The 24,504-nt window shown below is 39.7% G+C and overlaps 1 protein-coding gene and 1 long non-coding RNA gene across 4 annotated transcripts in view; one reads left to right on the forward strand and one right to left on the reverse strand.

The window, feature by feature from the left end:
* The first annotated feature begins 2,577 nt into the window (after positions 1-2,577).
* Positions 2,578-23,915, forward strand: LOC113944654. 2 transcript variants are annotated; one of them, XR_003526747.1, is made up of 4 exons: positions 2,581-2,636; positions 4,187-4,434; positions 21,009-21,080; positions 23,630-23,915. It is a non-coding gene; the product is annotated as an uncharacterized LOC113944654 (long non-coding RNA). The 2 variants fall into 2 exon arrangements; XR_003526746.1 differs by having other exon boundaries at positions 2,578-4,434.
* The window catches only part of TSHR (thyroid stimulating hormone receptor), a 68,185-nt gene continuing 52,917 nt past the window's right edge, over positions 9,237-24,504 (reverse strand). For both annotated transcript variants that reach the window (XM_027638049.1, XM_027638050.1), the window contains exons 9-10: positions 13,873-14,061; positions 9,237-13,049 (exon numbers count right to left, since the gene is read on the reverse strand). In XM_027638049.1, coding sequence (XP_027493850.1) covers positions 11,642-13,049; positions 13,873-14,061 — 1,597 coding nt within the window. In that variant the 3' untranslated portion in view covers positions 9,237-11,641. The remainder of the gene's footprint in view (positions 13,050-13,872; positions 14,062-24,504) is intronic.

Genomic DNA, 24,504 nt, shown 5'->3' on the forward strand with positions numbered 1-24,504 from the left:
AATGTGGTGTTAGGGCCAGTGGTATCCTGGGGTGCATCGGGACGAGTGTGGTCAGCAGATCCAGGGATGTGATCCTCCCCTTCTGCGTGGCCCTAGTGAGGCCACGTCTGTAGTATTGTGTTCAGTTCTGGTCTCCACAGTTCAAGAAAGACAAAGAGCTACTGGAGAGGATCCAGTGGAGGCCACAAAGATGATTTGGCGTCTGGATCATCTCTCTTTTGAGAAGAAACTTGAGGGAGTGGGACCTGTTCAGTCCAGAGAGGAGAAAACAGAGAAAGGTGTCGCATTAATGCATACAAATATCTCAAAAGCTGGTGCCAGGAGGATGGTACCAGACTTCTAGGTGGTGCCCAGTGACAGGACCAAGGAGTAATGGACATAAACTAAACCACAAGAAATTCCACCTCAACATGAGGAGGAGCTTCTTTACTCTGAGTGGCAGAGGACTGGAAGAGGCTGCCCAGGGAGGTTATGGAATCTCTCTCTCTGGGGACATTTAAAACCCACCTGTGACATTCTGTGTGACTTCCCAGTGCCAGTCCAGTAAGTGGAAGTACAAGACAATATCAAGAAGTAAAATGCAGGGTTCTTGAATGATAACTGGCTGATCAAAAAGGTTTCATCTTCATCAATTAATCTAATCTGACAGAATTGCTTTCTAGCATAAGCAGCTGACATATTTTTAGTTCTTGTCTAAAAGCAGTACCTTGAGACATGACTTGTGATTTATTTTGAAACCTAAGTTTTGAACTTGAAATTCTAATATAATTAGAAAGAAAGTAAGCTATAAGCTAAACTGCCTTAATGGTGGTTGTATTTTGTAATGTGGGATTTTGACATAATCTTTTAGCTATAGTGGTGTCAAGGTATAGCAAATGAAGATTCATAAGGAGCGATGTGTCTTGGTTTGGGTTTTTTCCCTGGTACTCAAGGATTCTTCCCTCCCCCATTTTAATTCTCCTCTTTGCCTTCCAAGACTTGGACAAGTCTGAAAAAACACAGTACTACTTTTTCCGTAATGTTTGCCTTACTTGAAAAGGATTTGGAGTTGATTCTGGATAAATATCAGAAATTATGATGTTTTATCAAAAGAGATCATCAGTCTCTGAGTTTGCGTACTATGTAAGAAAAACAGGTCAGAAGAATGGCCTGTTATATTGACCAAAATGTTTTCAAAAGGACCTTAAAAAGAGGAGGCAAAACAGAATGATGACAAATTAGTAGCATACTCAAGTTAAAACACATTAAAAAAGCTGGATTTAATTCCTGTAAGGAAAGATGAGAATGTTATAACTAAATGTTAATTGCATTCCTCCAGCTGTATTGGAGCAAAATATTTCAAGGATTTTTTTTTTTTCCAAATCAAGTATATTTAAAAATACATGAATTTTTTTTTCTGTCTGATTTTTTTTTTATATATAGCTTGTTTCTTGCCATTGCAGAGGTATGAAAGGATAAGAACCTTGGGATATTAGCGTAGCTTTCAGTATATCCCCATTTAGTTTCAACTGCACATCATTCCTTACAATCTTCCTTACAGTCTTCAACTGTATCAGCTTTTGAGTTTGTGGGGTTTTTTTTTCTAACTCAGACTTTTGTTTGTGAAATACTCTGTTAAAGACTTGCCCCTTGTTTTCAGAGCAGATCCCAGCAGTCTTTTTTCAAACTGTTTTTACCACTAATGGGATTATGCTAAACTCTAATCCTTTTAGATGTAATGACATCTGTAGTACAGTCAGATGAACTGCAGTTGAACCACATTTGACCTTCAGTGTGGATATATAACATTCAGAAAATTGTTTTTTATATATGTTTTGCTTTGGAGTGAAATCTTTCCTAATTATTTTTGTGTGAAGTGCCTGTGCACTTGCATCCTTTGAGATAGTATAAATGTGGATGCCCTTATGTGACCTGAAAGAAGGTTATCTGAAATAAAGAATATGGAGAGCAAATAAATTAAATAGTGCTTTACATTACAAATGATACTGAGTTGCCCATTTACCCCATAGGTCAAAAACTGCTCTCTGAAGATGGATGTTGGTGAACTGGTATTTTAAAATGCTTTTTAATGATAACTATGTATCTAGCTTTGTTTCCATTTTTAATTCAGTTTGGAAATAAAAAGTTACTGAACTGAAAACATGGTGTTTAATTTGGATAAGTATATTTCAGTAGCAAATCCAAAACAAAGACTACCATTGAACTGTAAAAATAATTTTATAAAAATCTTGTAGCAGCAAAAAATGTTATGTGTGGACATGTGATTCTGTCAAGGTAGAAATGCTTTTCCTTCGCTAGAGGAATCAAATGAAGGAGAACTGCGCTGCGGAAAAATTCCTCTAAGTGTCTGAACAGAGGACAACGTTTGAATCCCAAGAGAGCTGGGATGCTGCTTTTACAAGTGCCGGAGCTGTCAGGATTTAGTACCAAGGTTAAGAAAAACCCTTTCTTGCTGGTGATGGAGAACCGTTTTGACTAGCAAAATACCTGCCAAGGCTCCTAGCTGCCTGATTTTTCCAATTTCTCCTAGGAATCCTGCTGCAAGTCCCTGTAGATAGGGCTCTTCATGTGTCCTGCTGCACCTTTTCCCTCAGGAAGAACTGACTGACTGGAGGTGGGCTGTCTGGTTCCAACAGGTAATGGATTCTGGGAAACATAGCATTCTGGGAAGTGCAGCATTTTTAAAAAGGATTTATTGCAGAATTCACCTTGTGGAAATACTGCTTGTAGGTTTTGTTTTGGCACAGGGTTCCCTTTTGTTTCAGAAAATTCAAATTGTTGCAGAATGGAAGCTCTTTCCTCCTGAGCTCACCTTGTTCAAGCTTTTAACAAAGAAAAGGCATTAGTGCTGGGAATAATATTTTTGACATACTGGTTTTTGTAGGCTGGATTTGTCTGATTTTCATAAGTAGCTTCAGTCTTAAAACAATAAAGCGGCATCTAACGAAGTTTCATGTATGTTTAGAGAGTTGACAAATGGCTTGATAAGTGTGATGATGGTACTGGTGTTAAAAATGAGTTAGGTAAAGGAGAAGTACATTCACATCACAGACACTTTTGCATGTATCATTTAAGCTGGTTTTGGGAAGGGGCAGAGGAAAAGGGGAGCAGTTCTTAATATTAGCAGATCAAATTGCTGTTAACCTTAATTTAGAGTGTCTTTTAGCTCTCGTTTTCTGTCCTGAATGATTTTCATATCCTGAAACAACTTTCTCCCTGAGGTTGCTGTGTTACCATTTAGCCTAAATCACTTTAGATAGTAGGTGGGAAACGTAATTCTTCAATCAGAGTATAGGGTTTCTTCCATGGTAGCAAAAGGAGCTGTAAAGAGAAACTGGAAAGAGGAAATAAAGAGTACAGAGGAAAAGGTAAAATAATGTAGCCAACCTTTGAAAAAAAAAAATCAAGGAGAGACTGCAAATATTCTTTCTTGTCAAAAAAGAAGTGTATCTTTGAAATACAAAAAAAAAAAAACAAAAACAAAAAAAACCCAAACTTTTTTTCCCCCGAACTTTCACGAGAAAGTGCATGTGCCAGTGTATCAGCAATCCTCCTAATTGGTTTTAAATGAAAATATACTTCTTGCTGCTTTATACTGACATATCATTGCAGGGTTTAATTGGAAATTTGTAGTTGACTAAAAAAGAATTGGTCTGTTGTTTCCACAGCTCCCTCTAGGCAGCAGCAGTAATCCACACATGATTTAGGGAATTCTTACTACAGTCAAACTGAAAGCAGCATTGTACATGCAGCACAAATACAGCCTTGGTGCTGCTTTATATTTCAGTGCTGTTGAGTGTGTCAGCAGCAAGCCAGGGAGGAAAGAAACCTCCAGATAACACCTCAGAATTTGCAGTAAGACGTTTTTTGTCAAAACTCATATTACTTCTTAGGTTTGATTTGTTGCAGCTTTGATTTCACAGAAGACATGGAGCACTGTAACTTTTCTTCACTTTTCAAAGAAAAGCCACTGTAATTTCATCTGAAACCAGCATGGGTTTGGCAGTCCAGCCAGTTATCAGTCTGAATGTTTGAAGCAGGGAGTCTCTTCTTGGCAGCAAAGCAGGTCTTATAAAAGTATCACAGTATATATGCAAGTAACAATCCAACAATTTCAGTCACTTTGTAATGACTGTTTGGAGAGCTTTTAGATATGCATTGTTAATGAAGTTGGTGTTCACAACAGATTTCGTTCCTTAAAAGAGAGAAGAAAAACAGAACCCAAAGGAGACTCCCCATCACAGCTGCATTTCGAATAGCTGAGAACCAAAAATGAATGTGCTCCTTCTCCTCAAATTCATTAACAAAGCTTCACAAGCTTCAGTGGAACTGTTCAACGTGTGCAGCAGTAAGGATATGATGTCAGATGGCCACGCAGACAAGCCCTGTCATTGCATATAAACTGGATGGCACAGAGAAGTCCTCCCCAAAAAGGTAGGATAAGATTCAAGTTGATTATATTAATCCTACAAAAGTTAAGCTCTTGAAAGGAGTAAGTTCAGGATGGCCTCAATGAGGTCCAAGTGCTGTGCTACAGTTGATAAGACTTTTCCATGTTGTGGAATGGTTATCCAATATTTTCAGGGTGGAAAATAAGGATAGGCAGTTACAAAACTCCACAGGATTGGTATCCTTTCTAAGCTGAGGACCTGGTGTTTTGAGGTATTGTGGAAATCCATGCCAATGTGTGTATATGGGGGGAGAGGGGAGGCAGGTGTGGGATGGGATAGGAAGTTAAAACTGATGGTTCTGCTGATGAAGTACTGTGTATTGACCTCATAGAGCCTTCATTTGTTCACTTTCACGTCGTGATTTCCAGTCACACAAAAATAAGTCAACTCAGATGGAAGAACCTAAACAGATGAGAAGTGTTTCAGCTTTATGCAGATGTGTTATTGAATCAGAGTGAATTCTGGGTTGATGCTGCTCTCAGAATCTCTCAGTGTGCATCACTAAGACCTCTTAACTATCTTCCGTTCCGGGGCATGATGATGGGCCCTTCAACATCTTGTGCCTTAGCCCACAAAACCTACATCTAAATGCACTATAATATCATATATTTTCAGAATCCCTGCCAAGGAGGAGGCGAGGGCATAATGGAAAGGCATGATATCAAACTAATTTTGTGCCTCACTCTGTCCAATTTTAACAGCAACCCAGAAACCGTTTGATTACTGAGTGGTTTTAGACTGCAGACACCTGGCATCTGTTAGAGAAACAATACAGATTATATTGTTATTACTCATCGGCCTGCCCAAAAACCTGGAAGGGAGGTTTTGGTTTATTTTAATACACAAGCATAGGGCTTCTACTCAAATCAAGCTTCACTTTTGAAGGATATTTTTTTGGTACAGGTTTTCCAAAGACTGTGCTATGAACATTAATACTTTAATTATTCCACAAGAAAAGAAACAAAAGTGCATCTCATTTATGTTAATAAACCAACTTGTCTTTAATTGCTTGTGCTATTTTCAAAATCCAAATACCATAGCAGGGTGTGCTGTACTTTGATTATAGCTAACCTATTGTAGATGGTGTCATCTAGAACCGATACCTACTCAATAAAAAAACCCACATCTGGCTAGCAAAGGTAGAGCATGTTCCAAGTCTTTATAACTAGGGCTCCAGCTCGACTTTACAGCTTTTTTCTGTAGTGTCTGTGAATGAAGAAATCTTCAGTAGCATATTGCCACCACATAAAGCAAATAGAATCATAGAACTTTATGTAGAGAAAATAATGGCATTCTCTGCCACCCTGAAAGAGGATTTTCTGTCCTCCAGTCTGAAATCTCAGAGCTATCTGAAGGCCCAAAGAATGGTGTTATTGTCTCTTTCCATTTCTATGCAAAGTTCTGAGAGAAGCCTCTGCCCTCATGTGAAAGCACTTGAGCTATGAGGTCAAATCCATTGAGGCAGCACTGTGAACAGGGAGTATGCTATTTTTCACTCAGCTGGATTTTTTTATCTACGTGGGCTCTGAAGTTGGGCCTACTGAAGGAAGATGAAATTGAAGCTGCCTTTTCAATCTGAATAGGGGAACTGGTTGAGCATAAGAAAAGTGGCTGCCGTGGAGCAGACCAAAGGTCCTTCTGTGCCAGAATCCTGACTCTGATAGCTGCTAATGGTGTGTGATTGGCCAAGAATAAAAGAATAAGCAAGCACACATGATGTACTCCCCAAGTACTGCCTCCCATGTGCCAAATATTTGCAGTTCAGGAGCATCCCCAGTCTTACGGTTTTTGGAGGTTTAGTATGTTTCCTCAGCTTTCTCTTCCATGAATTTTCAGTTTCTTTGTAAACCCATGTAAACGTTATGACCCACAGCAACCTATGAGAGGAAGTTCAGCAACTCAGCTGCTACTCCTGACTTCACTAGCTTTGTCATTTCTCATCTAGTCTGAGGTCTCCTACTTTACTTAGTGATTCCTTAGGTGTAATTCCAAGCCTTTTATTATTCTTGCTACCCTAATCTAAAACTTTTCTAATTCCATTATATTAGTTTTCTATTGTTCTACTCTTTTCCCAGTAGTATAGTTTGATTTTCTTTTTCAATCTTCAGGAAGCATAAGATGGTATTTTCATGAACTTGTCTACTGATCCTGTCCCTGAATTGGGGTTGTCAACTCAGAGCATGTAATTTAAGATATCAATTTGTGGGGTTTTTTTTAATCAAGTGTGTCACTTTATCTACATTGAATTCCTCTTTGTTCAGTCTTAAGAAGTCTTCCTACAGTTCTTCATAGCCATCTGTTTTTCTTATTCCTCTGAATATCTTGATATTATAGCAATCTTTGTTATCTTACTGTTCAGTCCTTTTTCCAGGTCCCTTATGCACATACTGAACTTCCTAGGCCTCCTGGAACTATTTACTCCTTGTCACTTGTTGACCCATTGGATTTTATTGTAGCCTATAAGCTAAATTGCCCTAGCTGATGCCAGTTGGCATCTGCAACTGAGAAAAAGCTTTACTTGCACCCTAAAGCTTCATGTAGCAGGAAGCACAATTACAGGTTGTTATAGGTTAGAAATTCAGGAGAATTTTTCTTCCCCTGCTCCACTCCAAGGAAAAAGGAAGTGAGGGGGGGCGAAGGGAGGTCATTAGCTTTACAAAGGATGTAGCCAGCCGAGCTACATTCCTTGTTAATGGCGCATCAGAGGCTGGGGGGTGGCTGGCTCTGCTGGAAGAGGGGAGAAGGAGATGGTGGAGTTGGCTCTCGGAGGGAGACGGGGGTCTGCGTGCAGGCATTTGGGGAGAGGGACTGGGGATCTGGTTTTTGGTTTCTCATCCTGGTCAGCTCGGACTGCTGGCTTCAACTTGCCTGGCTGTCCCGCTCCCCGGATCTGCTGTGTTTCATCGGAGAGTTGCGTGCCCGCGGGAGAGAAGGGAGGAGTTTTGAGATGCCGTCACCTGGGACAGTGGTGAGTCCCGTGGGAGTAGACTGCTTCCCTTCCCTTTTTCCTCCCACTGAGGGAAGGGTTCCCCATTTCCTTCTCGGTTTCTCCCGCGGTCCAGGACTGGCCCCACCCCACCCCCCGGACCCCTCTCCCTGTATGGTGACCACCAGAGCCCAACAGCGCCCCCTGCTGGCCACCACAGAGAACTGCAGGCCCTGCACCTTCAGTGATCCAACAGCGCCCCCTGCAGGCCACGGTTAGGACTGCGCTAAAGGACAGAGAAGTATTCATTCAGACCCTTTTTTCTTTTTTCCTAGGACTACTGTCTAGTTTTTTTGTGTTCTGTTACTGGTTTTTGCCAGCATACATATATCTTTTAATAAAGGGTTGTTATTTCTTCTGTTTTTTCCACACTTCCTCGATTAAAGCCCCTTAATTTTGAATTTACAATTGCTGAGAGAGAGGAGTTCGATCTACCTTATAACTCATCCTCTTTAGCAAATATCCCAGTCTCCTCAGACTGAGACACAGGTGTAATTGGCAAGGTGCACAGATAGTGAAAGTCAGGTGTCTTTTTTGGGACAGGGAGGGTACCTAAAGATAGCCAATATTTGATCACATTGACAGTTTTCAGCAGTGGAAGTTGTCCCTTACATGTTTGAGAGTTTTGGTGTTGTTTTTTTCCAAGTAATGCAAGGATCCATATAGCAAAGATAGTAATCTTTTTTTTTTTCTCTCTACTGATAAGAATTATGGAACATAAAATTTGGCAGCATAAATTTTGACAAATATGAGGCTAGGGCTATTTGCTCTGAGGGAAGACCTAGTGGGAGGGAGAGATCTTATTTCATGTTGCATATGGCCAGATTCGGTTAGTTATTCTGAGAATTCCTGCAGTAGAGTCCACCACACAATCTTTATTGTATGTAAGTGTTTTCTCATGAAGTATTCAATCCTTAGTCCCTGTGGCAGACCATAGACATTAAGTTTACAGGAGAATGAAAAGATTAGATTCCAGATTTAGTTTTTTGAAGAGGACCTCATGGCAGTTAGGTGATTATTCTGACTGTCCTGGATGTAATTAATTATGGTTTTGGAATCACAGAGCTCAGCAGTACTACTACCGTTCCTTTCTATCCCTGCTGAACTGTCTGAGATGACCACTTAGGACATCCCTCTCACAGCTAAAGATGGAGGGGAAAAAACCCAAACCTATGTCAGACAGTGTGTTGTGCAGTCAATCTTTTTAGCTGTAGGTCAACCAAGGAGAATGACAAAGTTGAGTGCAAAAGAAATAGTATTAACTTCTTCCATAGAAAAAATATTATAAAACCTTCAGAAAAAACTTGCTGAGCCTCTTTTCAACAAAACATTTTATTCCAATGCTCTGCATTATTTCTAAAGTATTCTAGAGAAAATACTTACCGAATGCCAGAAATAATACATCTTGCTCAGACAGATTTAAAATAACAAGTATTACATAAAGGTGTGCGCAAAACTAAAATTGGCTGAAGGGATTGATGAGGGCAGAAATGGAAGAGAATATCTGTAGGATGCAAACATTTACAAGAAAAAGTCTGACAAATGAATTATTTAAAGTCTATTGCTTGGACCTTTCCAATAGCTTTTAAAATATTTTTCACCAAATTAAACACAAGGAAGAATAAGCAAGACAAACTGGAAATATTAAACTTCATTGATAAAGGCAACATTGCGTAATTCTTTTAATAGGCAATAATATCTATGCAATCATGAGAGATAGAAAAGCTCAATAATGTGTAAATATATCTGTCCTCCATTAGTAACAGCAAAAAGCTGTATTAATTCAAAAGCAACCTGCGTCAGTCCATGGAACAAATATTCTGGTTTAATGTAAAAAGAGGTTTGAAATAAATGATTCTTGTTACTTTTAAAAGCATTTTTAATGTAAATGTTGATTTAGTCTTTCCTCTCTCTCTGAAAAAGAATATGATTCAAGCTTGGATGTTCTTTTCTGCTGGTACACTGGTATCTGTGAAGTCTGTAGCATGAACATCCATTAGAACTTGATTGTCTTAGCTGCTGCTGAGATACTAAAGGTGCTCAGGAAACTTTTTCTCCCTTTAATGGTTATTCCAGTATCGGAGGGTGGCAGAACCTGGGGGTGGGGTTGCACTTCAACATAGTACTGCTGTGGGACTCTCCAGCGCAGCCAGAGCATCACAGATGCAGCTGTTTCAAAAATAGGGAACTTTGCTGATCTTCACACTTAAGTAGCTATGTTTCTGTTTCAATACTGGGTGAGTCCAGATTACAGAAAGGGAGGTCATAAATCATTATTGATTTCAAAGTTTGCTGAAAATGAACAAAAAAATGGAAGTATGCTCCTCCCCAGAACCAGCAGCTAAATTGATCTATAATGCAATATTGTAGATATTTTTTATGGCATTAACAGTGATGGATTAATTATTTTCTTTAAGACCATCTCATGGAATTGGTGAATCTAGGTACTTGTTTCTGCTCACTGAGGCAGCTTTTGTTTATAAGCAGAAATAAGGAATCAAACTGAGTTTGAATTAGAGCATGTGCATGGCATTTGCAATCATTCAGTTTCCAGCTCTAGGAGCTAGCAGTTTGAAGGGCTAGACCATTATGGTTTTTTGGATACTACTAGCTCACATTATAAAAGATATGACAGTTGTCTATTCACTTTAATTATAGTTCCTCAAAGACTATAATTCCATTGAAACCAGTATAGATGTTAAAAAATGAATTTTGCAATACCTACCTGAGGGCAAATAATCATGCAGTGTTCTCCATTCTTATGGCAAGGCTTTCAGATAGCTGAGTGAAATGACCAATGGTAATCTTGGTAGCAGTCTACAGAGCTAGTCTGTGCAGTTGGCTGTGAACAGATCTGATCCTGCTGGCACTCAGGACACACAAGTGTTAACAAGCCAGCTGGGCAGAGCAGCTCCTACCCTGAGTCCTGATGTCTGCAGGTGTAGAGAGGCAGGCCCAAGTTCATTTGTTTGTGGTGTATGAATGAACTGAGCACAGCCAAGCTTTATCTTGGTCTGGCCCCATTTAGCAGCAGGTATGGCAGAAGGATGCTTTAGTCCTTCACTGGAGCAAGAGACCAGAGCAAATGAGTTGTTCCTTGTATCTGAGCTTGGATTTCCTTAAGCACAGTGTGGAAAGTATGTGCTCAAGCCTACAGACAGGCTGTGGCCAACCAGAAGCAAACCATGTGATTTGTGTAGTTGTACTGCAGACACTACAAAAGTCAGATAACAGATCTCACTACAAGATAGATGTTCTTAAAACATGTTGGAGGAGCTGGAGGTCAGCCTTCAATTCAGCAACTGTATGGAGTGAAGTAACCCAAAGGGGTGATCCACTCCTGTGGTCTAAGTGCAGATTTGAGGCAGTTCAATATAGTAAGTGCTAGAGGGAAAGTCATTCTAGCCCTGTAAGAGAGAGGAAAGCAGGGATAGCAGTAGTGGTGAGAAAGCTGGAGTTACAGGGTGTTCAGAGCAATAAACATGCTCAGATTAAACAGCACTGGAGTATGGTAAAAACTGGATCAGTCATCAAAAAATAAAAATACAAACATTATTAATTTGACTGGGTAGCGGGATCTTCAAAACAAATATACCACTATATAGCCATATGAAGAAGCTTCTTTTTCCACCTCACCCAGCTAAACCAAGAATGGCAAACAAAAGGCTAGATTTGTTTTAGGTCAGGATGACAGAAGCAGAAGAAATCTGTTCCATTTTAGGCCTAGTGAAAGTTTTAGGAATTTGCTATTAGAAAACAAACTGAACCTTTTGATACATAGGCATTTGAGAACTTCAACTTTTTTTTTTAATCTCATTTTAATTATAAAACTTTGTTCTTTTTTTAGTCATGTAAGTACCCCCAAGTCATATTGTTAGTTTCCTGCTCCCTTAATTTTTTTTAGATTAGGGTATACTTTATATTTGTTTAGTTTTTATATACAAATTTTCCTAGTTAGAAAAAATATTCACATCTACTTTGAGAATTATCATCAGAACAGCAACTTTTGGCCTGCACTGATAAAAGCGTGAGACAAGAGGTTCAAATGAGTGGCTTGTCCAGAAGAAGACCACTCTGAAGATACTTTCAGACATAGCAAAGGATATCCTATGGAAAAAGGATATGGAGAATGTTATCTTCTCGCTTGATTTACTGTATGCACAATCACCTCTTGACCAGATTTTGGCTGTAATACTTTAAGATATTATAGCTCAGTTTGTTTGCATTCTTCCATGAGAATTTGGTTCTGTGCTGTTACAGCAGGAAGGTAATCATTGACTGGGTCTTGAATGCTTGTGAGAATCTGACCTATCCCTTGGCTGATCCTCTGCCCGTATGACCCACTGCTGTTTTTGGCTGAGATAGTCTGACCTCTGTAGATTTGAGCCTGCTGCTGACATATACCAAACTTGCTTAGCAAGATAAACACATCTCTACGAAAAGCTTTGGTGAAAATTGCATAAAGAAAGGGGTTGGCACAAGAATTGAGGGGGTAGAAAAGTACGAGCAAAATCTTGGAATTGGTGACAGTTATCAATGGTTTGTTCATGATGGCAGATAAAGCATGGAAAGAGATGGGAGCCATGCACAGAAAGTCCGTGAAAATCAACACAGCCATCCGCTTGGCAATTTTGGTGTCTTTGTCCCCTGACTTGTACTGAGGGTTTCGCACAGTTACATAGATTTTTATGTAGCAGGCACAAATGATGACAAAAGCAATAATGTTACATATTAAAACAAAGACAACATAGGCTTCGGCCGCTGGTGTTTCGGTGTCCATAGGCAAGCAGATGCTGACTTTGCTGTAGCTGCTGACCCCAAGCAGTGGTAATAAGGCAAGCAGAATGCATGAGAGCCACCCTCCCAGCATGATAACCAAGGCGTGCCGGAGGCGAATCTTCCGATCTGGGCGCATGGCGAATGTGATGGCGTACCAGCGCTCCAGGGTGATCACAGTCAGTGTGTACACAGAAAGTTCACTAGCAAAGACTGTGAAAAAGCCAGCTGTGTTGCAACCGGGCCCAGTCTGCCACTCTATGGCATGGTTATAGTACTCTGACCTGGTGTAGAGATCTACTGAGGCGATCAGGAGGAGATATAACCCCATGCAAAAGTCAGCAAAGGCCAAGTTACACATCAAAAAGCGTGGTACAGTCAGTTTATAATGGCTGGTGAGAAGGATGAAAAGGACAAAAATGTTACCTAGGATGGCAAGCACGTTCACAAACCACACCACAATCCTCAGAAATTGATATCCCATTATATCCTCACAGGGATTAAACTCATCAGGCTCTGGTGTGCATATTACATCTTCGTTGCCTCCACAGACAGGATAGTCATAATGACTGTCAAAGGTCTGGACATCTTCCGTTTGAGGGTTTTTGAGCTCTTTGCCAAAGCCAAGATTTCCTTCTCCATGCTCTTCCAAGAAAATGTAATAATGGGGATTTTCGTGAAAATTCGTGAACTTGGTGTTTGTGTCATACACGGGATCGGTGTGATCTGTGTATTCTTCTGCGTAATCTCTGTAAAATGGACCTCTGAGAGCTTTGACTGATCTCTTATGAAAGCTGTGGCTGCCGCTCTGGTTACAAGTCAGGTACTCTAGGATCCTGAAAGAGTATCAGGGAAAATAATTTCTGGCATTTATAGTCGGAGTGGAGCACAGTAATCAAAGGGAACACTTCAAATCATCACAAATGAAAACATAGCTATAAACATGTGATTGGATATATTTCTGTTAAGAGAACATATAGTGTACAATAAGCTTGAGCACTTCTGGGCTTTTTTCTTTTTAACTATATTTTTACTTTCTATGTTGCTATCAGCTGTCTCTGGTAGTAATTTGACTTTAGTATCCATAATTCCTCTTCCTTTTTGGGATCTACATTCTTAGTAGGTAACAAGACATTCATCTACTGTTTATAACTTCTTAGATAATACACACAGCATTTTTTTTTTCACTGTTGCTCACAAATCAATTTCTCTCAGAACTTCCATCAGTTTAATATCTGTTCTGTAAGTTGTTTACAGCTAACTAGCAGTGCGGTGATTTGGATCACTGTACTTCACTGTGTGATGCAGCTGTATTTCTAGTGAAAAATTTTTCAGTAGTCAAAAGCTTTTCAGTTTAAAAACGTATGAGACTTGAGGCTATAATCCCTCCCACACTTTTCTCCAGGTCTTGCTACAGCACTGTATCCTTTTCTTTTTTCTTTCCCTTTAATTCTGAACTCAACAAGAGGAGGAACTTCTGGAAAAGGTCCTACAAAACATTCCTTTTTCTGCCAGTTTGCAACTGTAATCTCTGTTTCAAAGAGCATCATCTATACCTCGAAAAAATTGTAACAAAAGTGGCAATAGATGTAATTTTATATTAATAATAAAACATTGTCTTCACTTTCAAACTTAAAAAAGAATGACATTGAAACTCACCCACTTTTTTTTTTCCAGCTCTTGAAAGCACAACAGTGACTTGGGTATGATAGGTCAGCTCGCATTATCTGAAGAAATATCTTTACAGCTGGTAATTTCTTTAAAGTCCATGTATTTTTGGCCATTAGTTCTTTTAGGCTTTCCATTCCTTTGGCTGGAAGGTTAGAGATAGCTGTTCTGGAGACATCCCTAGGTAAAGGAAGAAAAAGACAAATGTCAGAATATTCACTGAATGGATCAGAATTTTTTCAGATTCTTACAGTACTTCAGGAGTTTCACAGAACTCTACAGCAAAAATCAAATCCAGAGTAGGTGGAGGTTGCATATTGCCTTGCTAAGTTCAGATACCATTCAAATTCAAGTAAGTTATGATTTCTCTGTGATTTTTTTATCTTTTAAAGCTCTTGTCTTTAATGTTTCATAGAGCAGAATGTGAATTATAAAGAAATATCTTGACTTTTAAAATTATACATTTAAAGCCAACCAGATAGAGATGCATATGCAAACACAAAGCTTTAAAAATTCTTTAAAGAAGTCACATCTTCCACTGGAAGAGCTATATGCCCTTAGACTTCTTTAGACTCATTTTAATCTATTAGCACACTTCAATAGAAAATATTGCAATAAGTAAAAGAATATTCTTTATATACCGAAATGAAAATCTTCTTAGTCCATCCTGAATATCTCAGAAAATTGAGTATTATGTTTGTTGCTTTCTACTTGCCTGCTGAGGTGGACTCAGCACCACCTCAGCAGACAATTGATAGGGGAGGTGGCTTTCCTTTAGAATAGCCAGGTGAATGTTATCTAGTCCTGATGGTGTTTTCTACTCATTTTTTTTTTGTCCCAAAACCTCTTCTACTGACTCTTGAAGTCAAGATGTTCTCAAGAGTTACACTCTGTGAAGAAATAAACCTGTAAAAGGGGTTCTAGTGTAGAAACATTGAGCACTTTTATAATGAACACCCTAATAATAAGTAATAAATAATTCAGCTTTTTTCTATGCATTGGTTTTTAAGGGTGCTGTTCTTATCCCTCTAGAAGTCTTGCCCACTGGCTAGTTTCTTGCACCTAAAAGAAAACTAGTGCTAATTTTATGCTTTAAACAACTTCTAAATGCCTAAAACACTTGGGTTTGTTTTGGTTTTTTTCCTTCCTTTTGATTTGCTTGTATTTGTTTTTAAATTGAGTTAGAAATTGCTTCTCCTTTTTGTAGGAGGGCTTTTTTGCTTCTTAAAGCTTCTTTGCTATCATACGTATTTGACTATGTCACAACTAGTTGGTTTCAACTGCATAAAATTCTTTTTTGTTTTTTTGGAGTCCTTTTTGATATGTTTCTAACAAGTTCCTGAAGTGGCTCTTAGAAGACTCTGAATGCTTCCTGCTATCATTTTAGTTTCTAAAGAATCACTGAGTAGTTGAGTTTCCAGATCATCCAGTTTGACCTCTTTGCTCAAAACAGGGTCAAGTTGAGCTCAGAGGACTGTCTCCGGGACTGGACACTCTGCAGCCTCTCTAGCAGTGTGTTACATCATTTGACCACTCTCACAGTAAAGAAATTATTTTTTATGTTGAAATGGACATTCCTCTTTTTCAGTTTGCACTTATTGCATCTTGTCCCATCACTGAACATCACTGAGGAGACCCTGACTCTGTCTTCCCAGTACCTCATCCACCCTTCAAGTATTTATACACGTTGATAAGGTTTCCTTGACTCCTCTCCAGACTAAGCATTTCAAACTCTCTCAGCCTATCCTGCTATGACAGATGCTCCAGTCCCTTACTCAACTTAGTGGTCTTTTCCTTTTTGTTTTTCAGTAATGTCCTCATTTCCATGTTACCAGGGGCCCCCTCCTTATTTAGTAACAGGCCCACGCTACCCTTAGTTTTCCTTTTGTTATTGGTGTATTTGAAGAAGCCCTTCTTGTCCTTGACATCCCAGGCCAGATTTAATTCCAGATGGGCCTTGGCCTTCCTTGTCTCATTTCTGCTTACTCTGATAACCTCTCTATGTTCATCCAAGTGGTCTGATCCAGCTTATGCTTGAGTAATGGCAGAAGTTCATCCACAGAGGTCTCTTGCCCACCTTGCCCAGTTTCTTGCTGATTGTGATACATCATTCTTGAGCCTAGAGAAGGTGATCCTTGAATATTAACCAACTCTCTTGGACCCCTATTCCCTGCAGAACCTGCTCCCATGGGATTCTTCTTCCCAGGGCTCTCCTGAAGTCCATGGTTGTAATCTTACTTGCTGCCATGCTCCCTCCTCACTCGATACTGAATTCCACAATCTCATGGTCACTGCAGCCAAGCCAGCACCCAACCTTCACATCTCCAATAAGGCCTTCCCTGTTTTTTAGTATAAGGTTGAGCAGCACACCATTCCTTGTGAGATCCTCCACTACCGGACAGGAAGTTCTCATCAACACTTTCCAGGAACCTCCTGGACTATTTGTGCTTTGCTGTATTACTTCTCCAGCAGATGTCAGGGTAGTTAAAGTTCCCCACAAGAACAAGCGTCTGTGACCCTGAGGCTGCTTCTTTTGCTGCCTGTAGAAGGCCTCATCCACTTTCACCTCCTGATCAGGTGGCCTGTAGCAAACACCCACAACAGTGTTAGCCTTATTATGTCACCCTTTTATCCTAACCTATAAGCTCTCAACTTCCCCATCATGTGTCCAAGACAGAGCTTGATATGTTCCAAGTGTTGCCTCACATAGAGGGCAACTCCACCACCACACCTTCCTGATCTGTCTGTCCTAAATAGCATGTAGCCCTTCATGACAGCATTCCAGTCATGCGAGCTGTCCCACCATGTCTCTGTAATCAGGAGATCAAAGTCCTGTAACAACACACAGACCTCTGGTTCCTCCTGTTTGTTCCACTGCACGTGTTGATATACAGGCACTTTATAGAAGTATTTGATTGTGTCAATATCTCAGGAGAGGTGCAAAGGGGTGCCCTGTAGTCCTGTCTTGAGGTTATATCTTTGGATGCTTGTATTCCCTCTTAAGTCTCCCTTTGCTCCTTGGGTGGTTGCTACAGCTCTCCCCATACCTTATCTCTGTTGAGCTTGGCTATGTCCCTGTTGCCTTTCAAATGTAATTTAAAGCTCCCACCATTACCCCTGCTAACTTCTGAGCTAAGATCCTTTTTCTCTTGAAACATTTTATAGAACTCTCCTTCTAGAGCAAGACATCTTGGTAAACTAGATCTTGGAATAGATCTTACCAAGATAAGACTGGCCTTTCAGCAACTCTCACAGGTGTCCATCATGGTGGTGGCAGCTACCTGCAAGTAGGTAACGTGGTTAAATGCTGTGTGATGAGAGATGTTGAGACTCTTTGGAAATGAAGTGATACCTCACAAACTCTTGGGAGTTCTTTGAAGATGTACTGGCACAAGCTATGGAGAAAGGTGATTCTGTTTGTGCAATGAATTGAGATTTCTGAAAAGCCTTTACAAAATCAGATATCAAGGGCTGTTGAGGTAACTAATCTGTTATGTGTCAAAGGGAATGGCTCTCCTGAATTAATTAAAAGATAAAAGAGTGGGGGAAAAGTCTGAGAACAAGTGAAAATTTTTCATACTAGAGGAACAATGGAAAATTAATTGGTATCTGAATGTACAGGTCATTGCAGCAGGGTCTACAGAGTCTAGGCTAGCACTGGTAATACTGAAATACTCACGAACTGTCTGGAAAGAAAATGAGAATAGCTGCAACAAAGCTTGTTTCTGACACAAAGTCATACAAGATAGTGAAAGCTAAAGGTGATTGTCTAAAGAAATAGAAGGCTCCTGCAATACTGTGTGACTGAGCAGTAAAATAATTGATATGATTCAATATTGATGAATGTAAAGTGCATTTAGGATCAAGAAATTTTAACTGTAAAAGGATGACAATGGGGTTAAATTTGGCTAGCACTCTGGAAAGATCTTTGAGTCCTTTGCAAATGTCAGGTCAGTGCTTTTAGTAACGTTAAAGAGAAATAGAATGCTAAGAAGTTTTGGGAAAGAACTAGAAAATAGAAAAATTTCACTTTGAAAATCTAATATGACTAACAAATATTATATGCAGTTCTAAAAATACTATATGCACTTACAATTAGAGCATGAAAAGCTACAGCTAGGATGATAAAAGTAGCAAGTTGTTTATATATGAAGTAATAAGGAGCAGATAAGGACTTTTCTCTTGGAAAGAGCTATGGCTGGAAGCAGTAGTAGACTACAGTGCCATGCATATTGGTAATGATTATTCACTCTTGTGAGATGAGCTTTGGGAGACCTAGGAATATGAGACTTAAAAAAAGAAAAGGTGTAATCTTTTCACAAAACTGCATCATTCTGTTGTGAAATAGAATGGTTCATTGTGCAGGTCAAAAAACCAAACTAATGAGAAGAACAATATATATACATTTTTGTTTTGTTGTGTAATGTTCCCATCAGAAATGGCTGGGTCAGGAGGAACACCCTAGGGGACAAGGGCTCTTGACTTGGAAACAGCTGCTGAGAGGAGCTTCTCCGGGGCCCTGAATGCGCAGGGAAGGGAACTGCAGCTTCTAGAGAGCTGCGAGCAGAAGGGAGCAGCCAGCCCAGGGCTGAGATGGAAGCAATTTCCCAGGGAGCAGAGGTGAACATACAAAGCCTGTGGCAACTCAGAGTGTTATCAAGAAAGATCTGTTCAGTGAGAAGAAAGGGTTTGGAAGAATTAGTAATAAGATTATGTAATTTCTGTTCTATCTTACTGAATCCTTTGAAGTCTTTTGTGTATGTGCATAGGGTTTGTATTTGAGCAGTTAGGTATTGCAGGTGGTGTTGTCAAGCACTCTGCTTGTTTTATACTGGGGAGCTTGGGTAAAAGTTACAGGCACAGCTGTGCTGAAGTTCTTGTTGATTTAGGATTAATCCTATTGCAGAGCTAACAATAGATAGTTGGTCCCATCCATGCACCATATTAAGCACAATGGCTCAGAAGTTTGGAAGTTTCCAAAATTCCTAGTTTAGGAAGTCTCTAAACTGCTGGTATGGTGGCTGCCACCAAAAAGTCTTGTGACCTCTCGGTACCACTGCTATAGCAAATCGAAAAGCCTCCTGGGAGTCTGGTGATAATTTGTGTCCCAGTGGAAGATAACTTCTTATAATGTTACTCTACCTAGGCCCACACTCAGTGATGAAGTGTGTGTCAGCTGGCCAAGAGGAAAGTGTGGGATTGTCAGGGATTTTTTTACCTTACAAAATCTAGTCTTGATGATTTTCTATTGAGATTCACAATCTACTTCAAGCAGCACAGCATATGTCTTCAAACTGGAAAGCATGGGATTGATAAGGTTTATAAATTAACCATCTTCAGAGCTATGGGAATCCGAGTAGCTGGAGTTTGCCAATGCTATAGTATCTGTGTCTGCATTGATATAGAAGACACATTTTCCTACAAGATTTCTTTGTAGTGTGCCATTGTATAGAATCATAGAATCGTTAAGGTTCTAAAAGACCTTTAAGATGATCAAGTCCAACCATCAATCTAGCACCACTACCATGTTCACCATTAAACCATGCCATCAACTGCCACATGCACATGTTTTTTGGACACTTCCAACTCTTTCTGTGAATTTTTTTTTCCTGATATCCAATCTAAACCTCCCCTGGAGCAACTTGAGGCCATTTCCTCTCATCTTTTCGCTGGTTACCAAGTCCTGATCAGTCAAGTATGGTCAGTCCCAGTCAGTCAAAGATGATCAGTCCAGATTTTGGTCTGCTCAGGAAAATGGGAACTGGTTACAGTTAGGTCAGTCTCATTAATATCTAATAATATTGATAACTAAGATGTTGTTTAAACACAGCAATGCTTACATTGCACAGAAGAGTTATATTGTGAAGAGGTTGGACTTGATGATCTCCAGATATCCCTTCCAACCCTAACAATTCTGTGATCCTGTAATTCAATTACTTCCTCCTTCAGCTGCTTCAGAACTTTTCTGGTGAAAACCATCCAGTCCTTGTAACTCATTATCATTCATTATCACAATTTCCTGCCTAGCCTCTTTTATAGTCACTTCAGTTTGAGACAAATCCTCTTGACAAGTCCATCAGACCTCTTGCCCATTCTCTTGTGCAACCTCCAACTTAGCTCCCCTGCAGAAAGGCAGCAAATGAGCCACCAGCTAATATCACATACCTGGGAAAAGTCAGCATGTAAAGGGCTTTTGTAAAAATAAGTCCTGCCTTGCAAACTCCTCTGACTGTTGTGCCTAAGATCTGCTCAGTCTCCTGGGACTTCTACAGGGTCTTTGACAAATGCCCACAAGGCTGATACTGAAACTGGGCAACCACATTCCTTGTGGAAGGTGTCAAATGTTCAGGATTATAGTGGAGGCAAACAACATTCACTTCTAGCCTAGATCCAGACCAGACTTTAGCTTTTAAATAGCCATGGTCTAGAGCTCGCTCAGGTGCTGGAAGTGGTCTGTCTGCAGCAGTGTAGAGCTCTACACTGTGAGGCATAACAGTAACCAAAGTGCTCTCAACCACTTTTAACGTTGGCTTGATAGCTGGTTTGTTTTGTCCTCACATGTTTTCTTATAAATCTCATGTGACACTTCTAGGCTGTTCCTTATCTTATATGAAATTTACACATTAAATTAAATGTTAGAGACTTTAGAGAGCTTCAGATAAACATGGGAATAAAATACAGCTTATGATTTCAGAGATGTTGTTTTCTGAACCAACTGTATATTATAGAAGTGTTAAACAGATATTTAGTTGCTCAAATTTTATTTCTTTTTTCCCAAGTTATTATTTTTTGGTCTAATTCTTTGTTGACTTTATGAAGTCAGAGGAGATATAAGAGATAATAGCTTTTGCCAACAATCCTTTTCAGTGCTGTAAGCGTGCAGTTGTAGTATGAAATCAAGTAGTATTGATTATTTAAAAGACAGATAATTAAGAAAAAGAGACTGATTGCATCATAGTACAATTGAGAATTTTTGCCTAATCGTATACCAGTTTCTGAGTATTGCAATAGTTAAAAAAGCATAAAATATATAATAAATATATAATAGATGGGCTTAGACTATAGATATTATTTTATTCTCTACTGAAAGATTTTTTTAAATCTACAAATTTGCACTGTTTAATTAGCAGAATGCAGAGTGCTCCTGTTGCTTGAACACTTGCTTGTGCCCAGTGGCAGGAACAACAGAATCTCCTGAGGTAGGACCCATTCTTAGATTGGGAAATGATGCTTTAAAGAGCAATTCTGCATTCTATAGAGAATTAACTAATCATATATATCTTGTGTGACTGTAATGTTTTGAGTTTGGACTGTGTGTTTTGTAAAAGCTAATTGACTAATGAGCCTGATTGTATTTTTGTTGTACTCTGTTGAACTTTTGCTCTGGGCATTTAGTAAATCAGGTCTGCTGAATTGCTGCATCCTTGCCAAGATTTCATTTTCAGATGAAGAGCAATGTACTGTTATTATCCTGTTAAAATAGTTTTCTAAAGGGAGCAATCTGTATATATATCTATGCAGATGCTGTATACATCTGGGTATACATCAGTGACAAAGGAACCAGAATTACTGACTCCCTGCTTCCTTCGCAGGGAAAACCTGAAAATTTGAAAAAAAAAAATTGCCTAACTTTTCAATATCTACTTAAATAAAACATCTAATTAGGGGGTCTGAAAGCATGGCCAAACTAACACAACAAAGATATAAACAGGCACAATTCTTTGTAGTTAAATCTTTCTCATTGGTTTTCTTTAAGGTCAAATGGAATATTACCCCATTAGGGTGGATCCATGGTCTGTATTTCAGCCTTTAGGTTGCTGTTGCTGCTGAAATTCTGATCAGAAAAAAGCACCATCTGTGGGGCAGATGTTCCATCAACCATAAATTCTTATCTCAATTCAAGAGTGCATAAAGGGAACTCCAGACAATTAGTTCTTCCAGCTTGCTAGGGGAGGCAAGACAGAGTTTCTCTTTTGAGATCCGTAAATGTTTTTTTTCTTTTTTTTTTTAAAAGTTTTTTTTCTGCAGACTGATCCCATTATAAGCAGCACCATTCATTGCTCCAATAAAAAAAGCAATATTCTCATAATAATTTTCCATAGAGTTAATTTTCAAGGCAAAACAGTTTTGAAAGTAGAACTTTCTTTTTGAGGAATATCCAATGGCCAGCTAACAACAACTAAGTGCCCGAAGCAAAAATGACTTAACAAATTATTTCTTATAATAAACCAAGCTGTTTACGCTGCCCAAGGAATATGGACAGGCTGTATTGGTCAGACTTCTCAGACTGTTATGCAAGTTAGCAAATCTCTGATCTCTCTGTAAATGACTCATTAATATTGATCATGATGGTATAGTGCAGGGTGTATACTAAGGCACTAATTCCAAGAACATTTCTGTTTCCTGTGGGAGATATTAGTGGCCGTTGATGTGACACAACAATTAATATTAAATTTCCACTCAGTTTTGGGTTTGGCTGGCATAGAGTTAAATTTCTTCACAGCAGCTAGTATGAGGCTATGTTTTTGATTTGTGAGTGCAAATTGTGTTGATAATACAGGGATGTTTCAGCTACTACTGGGCAGTGCTTGCACTGAGCCAAGGCATTTTCTACTCCTCACACCGTCTGACCAGCAAAGAGGCTGAGGGTGCACAAGAATTTGGGAGGGGACACAGCCAGGACAGCTGACGCCAAGTGATGAAGGGATATTCCAGACCTTATCACATCATGCTCAGCAATAAAAACTGGGCGGAAGTTTACCAGGACTGCTATTGCTTGGGGGCTGGCTGGGTATCGATAGGCTGGTGGTGAGCAATTGGTTTTGTTGCATCACTTGTTCTTGGGTTTGGTTTGCTTTCTTCCCCCTCTGGTTTGTGTTTTGGTTTTTTTGTGTGTATGGGGGGGTTAAATGTGTTTTTTTTTTAATTATTAAACCACAATTATCTCAACCCATGAGTTTTCTCACTTTTACCCTACCAGTTCTCTCCCCAGTCCAGCTGGGTGCAGGGGTGAGTCAGCAACTGTGTGGACGTGAGATTCAGGCCAGGGTTAAACTGTGACACCGTATTAAAATCTTTAGCTTAGGACTAGTATATCAGAGTACCATGATGTGAAATACTCTCGCTTTTTAACTCACTTTTGATTTGCTGTGCTTACATGCCATTTTTTGCTTTCTGCCTTTGAAAAGCAATACCTCTCTCTGTAATGACACTGTTTCTCTTTACTTGTAAGTGCTACTAGAACTCTTATTAGCCGTGGAGATATATCATTCAAATAGGAGATGGATAGCTGGCTGTTTAGACTGAAATATAAAACCTCCTGAGATTGAGGATCAGTGGTAGCTAGGATAGCACAATAATTGTAGAAGATTAGAAAAAATTCAAGTCATTTGAGACATCTAACTTGAAAACACAGAATAAGAGGGAAGTTCTTTACAGTTAAATATGCATATCCTAGGAAGTCATCTCTAGCCCCTAAACCAAGAGGTGTCATGTAGCTCACACATCTCAAAGTTAGCCCTTGCAGAGGGAGCTTACCTGGCAGTGCTATTATTGCATATGATTAACTCACAACTCTTAGCAGCATTTTAACTTGTTCACGTGTCTAGGATAACAATAACAACACTGGTGCTTTAAATACCCACAGTAACCAAAGTTGGAGTCAAAAGAGTCAAAAATCAGTGCTGCTGCACGCTCTCAGCTCCCTTTGACTTAAGATCCTCAGTATTTTGTCTTCTCCCATCCCTAGGAAGCAGCTTTTCAACCCATTGTGCCACCTGTAGCCTCAGAGGGAAGATGTGCAGTGCTATGTTTGGGAGCTGTACAACACCCCAAATATAACAGAAGAGTGCACCTTGCTTGGAGACTGTATTTATTATGACCATGTAATATCGTAATGGAAATCCAGGTAAAGTTCTATCAACTGAAAAATGTCTTTCTGGCCGGGAACAAAATGAGAAAGGTGCCATCTGCAATATTCAGAAAAATGCCTTATTATCCAAATACGAATAAAGAAAAGGCTGCTGTGTCGCCAACCCAGCCTCTATCACAGTTCTCTGACCATGGCCATTCTAGTTCAGGAGTAGGTAGCCTGACCCCTTCTGAAAGCAGAAGCAGTGGAAATGAAGGTGATGCAACTAGCAGGGAGGAAGAGGAGCAACAGCCACCACAGACAGGCAGTTGAACAGCCTCTTTGTGAGATTTCTCAGCTTTCCCTCTTGATTTGTTGCCTTCTGCTTCCTGAACACACTCTTTTGCTCTGCCTAGGTGGCCAGTTCTTCTCCTGATGTTGAACTAAGGCTTTGACTGTGCTTTTCTTACACAAAATGTCTAACTTTTAAGACATGGCCAGAAAATACTACCATCTCTCTGCTGTCTCAAGATCTGACCAGTCATGACACAACTGAGGTTTATCTCTCAGGTGAGTCAGTGATATGAAAAAACAAAAAGGCATGTTTGTGTTCTACAGTATCCTGAGGGACACAGTGCTGTGTGTTACTGCCTTTACCTATTCTTCTCATACTCATCTGCATCCCAAGGATTTTGCAGCTCCAAATGAAGAGGTCTGGACTAGTTCCCTCCCTCCCTCTGGACCCCCTTCCCTAGTGGTTTGGGGGTTACAGT

The sequence above is a fragment of the Corapipo altera genome, unplaced genomic scaffold (genome assembly GCF_003945725.1).
Source record: "Corapipo altera isolate COAL_440 unplaced genomic scaffold, ASM394572v1 23, whole genome shotgun sequence".
Taxonomy (NCBI): Eukaryota; Metazoa; Chordata; class Aves; order Passeriformes; family Pipridae; genus Corapipo; species Corapipo altera.